Here is a 5,571-nt window from a genome sequence, read left to right on the forward strand (position 1 = left end):
TATTGTTTTTGTCATATTTTTTCAAAAAAAATGTTGATTAACTAGGGTAAACGACTGGTCCTTTTTTTTGTTTGCTTTTGCTTTTGGGATTTTTGTTTTGTCATACTTTTTTAAAAAAAAATGTTGATTGACCTGAGTACTTGAGTCCAAATTAAAAAATGTGGTGCAAAAATGACCTCCTTTTTTAACTAAAATTAGTTTTGTTTTAAACAGAATCCTAATTCAAATTAAAAATTTTGTGTGGTTTTTGTACACATAAAAAAAATTTATTTATCTTTTAATAATTTTATTAGAGACAATGACATGATTTCATGCTGGTTTCATAATGTGGTAAAACTCATTTATTGAAGGCATAGTTATGGATTTTACATCTCTATTCTCCCACAACTCTTACAAATTCTGTAAATTATAAAACAATGGTTTCAGGAGGAAATATAGAACTACTACACTGAATATATGTTGTAAGTTGTTCCATATACGGTGTAGCCCATGCGGCTGCGCAATCATACCTGTATATAAACCACTGAATGATAATGGGAGGTATTGGATAACCTTCTGTCAAGCCAACTTGGATAAAGTGATTATTATTAATAAACCCGATTGTGATAGTAACATGTTCATGGTGGAGCCATTGATTACAGTGGCAAAAATGTCAGGCACTGCTCAGAACTAAGAAGATGTAATATGACATTGCACCTTCAAGCAATCAAGTGACCCATGTCAGGCATTGTCATCCAGTTCTGAAGTGACGCTGGTCTATCTAATTCCCAGAAGTTCAATGAGTTGTAAATAGAACATGCCCTATCATAACCACCAAATAAATCAATATACTCTTACCATAATGCCCTTAACTCATCAATCAAGTTTTGCCAGACGCTGATCCATGCATCCTTGCCAATACCAAGCAACCTTGCAATAGCTTGGAATCCACAATTTCCATCAGCTTTTATATCTTTTACGAACGTAATGTAAGGATGCAATATAAGTGGGAATTGACTAAGATATACTGCCTATGGTCAACAGAACTTGATCTTAAACTCCTTTGTGTAGGGAATGGTAGAGTATTGTAGAGAGATGAACAATTATGTCTACATGGTTTTTGAGAATGATTCGAATGTCCCTGAGTGTACTCGAGTAGATCCGTCAAATTTCTTATTTAAGGGGGGACGTACTAATGAACAACTGCGTGTACCTGATTCTTGAGAATGATTCAAATGTCCCCAAACAAACTCGAATGTAGACAGATTAGCACGAGTAGATGTGCTTACTTTCTTCTTTGTTAAGGTGTGTCCATAAGTATTTGTCTTAACAACTGGATCAAGAAGTGTAGTTATTGATGGATTAATTATCTCCCTCAACTTTCTTAGTAGACTAACTTTACCAGGCCTTGACTTATGCTTAAACTGTTCTTGGAACATTTGTAGCTTGACATTGCAATCGATATCATCATCTTCAAGAGAAACACATGACAGTAGGTCAAGTTTCTTCCAAAATTTATCAATACATGCCAGTGGTATTGGATGACCTTCATTCATATACATTGCAAGCTTGTGTGCACATGGTAGTCCATAACTCGTACGAAGTTTACATCCACAAGAGTAGATATCTTCTCCGAGAACTTTAGACCTCTCAAATTCCACCCAAATCAGATTCAGTGCATCAATTGAAACAAAGCCTCGTAATTCTTGGAACTGCTTTATTTTGAGTTGATGTAGGACAATAGTTCTACACTTTTCCAAACTAGCTTGTATTGCTATGAACTGACATTGGAGGAGTTGATGAATAGACGACAGTGCTGACTCCAAGTTTGACTGTGATGTACCCAAATATCATTTCAACTTAGAATGTTGACTCTCAACTCTGTTAGTTGTCTGGTTTCTGAAATGCATATAGGTATCTATCCAGCCGGATATGAACATCTCCTTATATGGCGTCAACCATACATCTTTAAGGTAATTCATGATAGTGGAGTAGCTTTGTAAAATTATCTCATGATTGTATAAATTGTACACATATGCGTTCTCATTCTCTGATTCCAATAATGTGTGCCAAATGGAGTAAAATGCATCCCAAGATTGCTTGTATCGAAATAATTTTTTACAGTTGCCAACAACAACTCTTTTGATGTGCCATCTACATAGCAGTTTCTTCGCCTCGGGGAAAAACTTGGCCGCACGACTTCATCAATGCCAAATCTCTATCGGTAACTATAGCTTTTGGAGTAGGGCATTCATCCATTGTTTACCTCAAACAATTCAGTGCCCAAGTATAACTGTCTTTTTTCTCTGATTGTGAAAATACAAATGCTATGCAAAATGTCATCTTCGTTGAAGTCACACCCATAATCTCAAAAAGAGGCATCCTGAACCTGTTAGTTTTGTACGTCACATCCATCAATAATACATGTGGGAATGCACGCAATATTTCTAACAAGACTGGATGAGCAAAGAATAAATCTCCAAGCTCATTAGTCTAAGCATTGCTTCGATGAAAGAAAACATACTCGTATTGGTATTGACATGAGTTGTTGCACTTGGGATTTACCGGCTTTCTCTGCATTCTTAAACTTTTGAAGAGCAATGTATATAGTTTTAAGGGTGGAAACGTTGTTGGGATCCCTATTCTTTAACGTATACAAGATATTTTGTGGCTTCACCGAATTCTTAGACATATCTACCAATATATCATTTTCAGTAGCATAAAGTCTATCGACGTATAAATGGCCCTCCATAGATAATGTTGTGGAATGGTTATGCGTTCCACATACCAGCCTTACCATCCAATCATCATATGTCTTCAATTTCATCCCTTTCACTCTGAATGGACAATCTCATTTTTTTTTGTTCCAGATACCCTTGTGGAGGTTTTCATACTTTTATATGTGCCAACATGATCACATTGTAACAATAATTTGTGCCTCCTTTTGAAACCACCAATCTCTGACCTTTTTGTGACAATAACAAATCCCAAATTACGTCCTATCTTTTGAACCCCATTCAATTAACGATTGACGTGAATTGAATACCTGACAACATATTAATTTTGTTAGAAATTAACTAAATATAGCATATATTAATTTAGTTATTTATCATACCATATCGATGGAAAATTCATCTGTAACATCAACTACAATATTTTCAACACTTTCTTCTACAAGATCAGGTACTTCTTCTTGTTTTATTTCATCTCTAATAATATCATCTTGCCAATAATGCAAAATGACTTTAATATCTGCAATTAATCAAAATAACTTTAGCAAAAATAAAAATTGATATATTTACCTTATCACTAGAACCACTTGACAATCTTAGATCTTTAGCCCACAACTTCAGATGATCCATTTTTTCTCAACCTTAGATGAGAGAAAGTGATTATAAGCAGAAAATTTAGCAAACACTAGGCTATATTTATAGCAAATATTTCGCACACAAATTAATAGAGTACACATTTCAATTACACATTACGAGTACAAATACCAATATGTCTAACACCATGTGTAATACTGGCAATGGAGTTCTGACACCATGTGCAACACTGGTGATGGAATGAAAAGGTGAGGCTGTTATGAAAGATATCTGACATAAACAAACAAAGTTGAGTGCCGTGTAAAATATAACTTTTATTTTTTTATTAAATTAAGTACATGAATAGTGATGTGTGTCAATCCATTGTCAGTTTATCATTATTTTTTTTGAAATTAAGATAAAAGAAAAGCAAAACTAAGTTATCAACGTCAGTCACCATTTTTTTAAAGTTAAGATAAAGAACAACATGTATTGGTGATTTGTACGAGAAAAAGAAGAAAAATCAAATAAAGCTGACAAGCCTCTGACAAGGGAGTATGAGAAGCAAAAATGGGGTGTATATAACAGCACCCTTCCTTTGGTCGTGGGGTCTTAATCATAGAGTAATGATTGTATTGTGATAATCAATAATTTTAAATTGAGTCTTGCATTTTAACTTGCTTTTGCATATCTTGTTTTAATGAAATTGGACCTCTAAAAGGTCAATCCCATAGTTTGTATGGTTATTGCATTAACAATGAAATTTATTCATGAATGCACAAAATACTATGGTTCATAGTTTAAACCTCAATTCCATTGTTTTAACCAACTACAAATATGTTCTAATATCTCATTTCAATGAAATTCGACCTCAAAAGGGTCAATTTCATAGTCTATAATGGAATTTGTTCATGAATGCATAAAACAATATGAATCATATTTGACACCTCGATTCTATTATTTTAAAATCCATTATTTTTTAAAGCGCAATCTAAAATCCATTTTTTTCATCCAAAATCCTTTTTTTTAAAGGTTAATCAATAATTCATTGTTTTTAGTCCATAATCCATTGTTTTTAAAATACAATCCAGAGTTCATTATTTTTAGTCCAGAATCCATCATTTTTTGAAGTTCATAGAATCCATTGTTTTTTAAAATTCCATTATTTTCAAAACAACGGAATTAAGAACGCGCATATTACAAAAAATTATATTTCAAATGGTGGTGTTGTGGACCCAACTTTATGTAGCTCAACCTATCCCAAGTCTATGTGGTAAGCTACCTCAGCAAATGATTATGCAAATTAAAAAAAATGACTGTAGATCCTAAAATTTGTAATCAATTTGTTATCGTCGATCGAGGCCTATGACAACCCTGCAATATCAAAAAAGGCTGACCGTCAAACTTGGACACTGGTGTGGTGTCGGCCGAACAAGCTCCGATGGTCAAGTCAGTCAACGGTGGGAATATTTAAGTGAGAGAAGTGAAAGGCTTTTAGAGAGAGAGAGGTACTAGGTAGTTGAGAGAGTAAATGAAGAGGACCCCTCCTCTATTTATAGTGTTCCTAATCACGTGGTCAACACGTGTTGACCGTACGGACGAGCTTGGTCATTGGGTCGTGATTGGGCCTGTGGCCCCATCTGATACTTACAGGATATCGTGGCCTTGAGATGCCTTTACGCCCAATCCAGATATAGGTCTTGGGCTTTGCCAAGACATGGGTCAAATAGGCCACCGAATGTATATCCGGGCAGATCAAACCAGGGCCCACTATAGGCTTCTAATCATGTGTTCAAATATTTCGGGCCAATGGTTTTTGGCCCATAAAGTTTGTCCCCACTCTCGGAGTCAAGTTTCTTGACTCTGAGAGTAGTCAGGTCAGAGGTCATTGGTTATTCGGGTTTGAACGTTAAGACTCGTGGGTCTAGTTGTTTGTTCGGACGAAGGTCCTTGGCCACTTGGGCTTGAACGTTAAGACTCCATGGGTCTAGTTGTTCGTTCGAACGAAGGTCCTTAGCCACTTAGCCTTGAACGTTCGGACGTTATACTTTTTCCACGTGGTCAAATTATATGGTGATATCTTTATATTAATTACAGCTGTCAACTTCTGATGTTTTGGCTTACTCAAGGCAGGCTTAGGGTTTGGGGGCATTTAATGCAATCCCTTATTCGCACGCTTCCTCAGAGCATTTATAGCGAAGGAATAGGGATGCCATCGTTTCATCTTCCGAAGTAATCATTACTAGGGTAATAAATGAGCTTCCTTTCTCGTGTTACTTCTTATAAA

General features: G+C 35.4%; 1 protein-coding gene across 1 annotated transcript; it reads right to left on the minus strand.

Annotated features, from left to right (window-relative positions):
• Window positions 1-406: 406 nt before the first annotated feature.
• Window positions 407-2,731, minus strand: LOC119991505. Its single transcript, XM_038837851.1, has 7 exons — window positions 2,545-2,731; window positions 2,246-2,435; window positions 1,944-2,178; window positions 1,193-1,691; window positions 838-952; window positions 640-696; window positions 407-509 (listed from the first exon to the last, which is right to left on the minus strand). The coding sequence occupies exons 1-7, from the start codon at window positions 2,729-2,731 to the stop codon at window positions 407-409; spliced, it is 1,386 nt and encodes a 461-aa protein (XP_038693779.1).
• Window positions 2,732-5,571: the final 2,840 nt, after the last annotated feature.

Source organism: Tripterygium wilfordii, chromosome 22 (genome assembly GCF_013401445.1).
Source record: "Tripterygium wilfordii isolate XIE 37 chromosome 22, ASM1340144v1, whole genome shotgun sequence".
Taxonomy (NCBI): Eukaryota; Viridiplantae; Streptophyta; class Magnoliopsida; order Celastrales; family Celastraceae; genus Tripterygium; species Tripterygium wilfordii.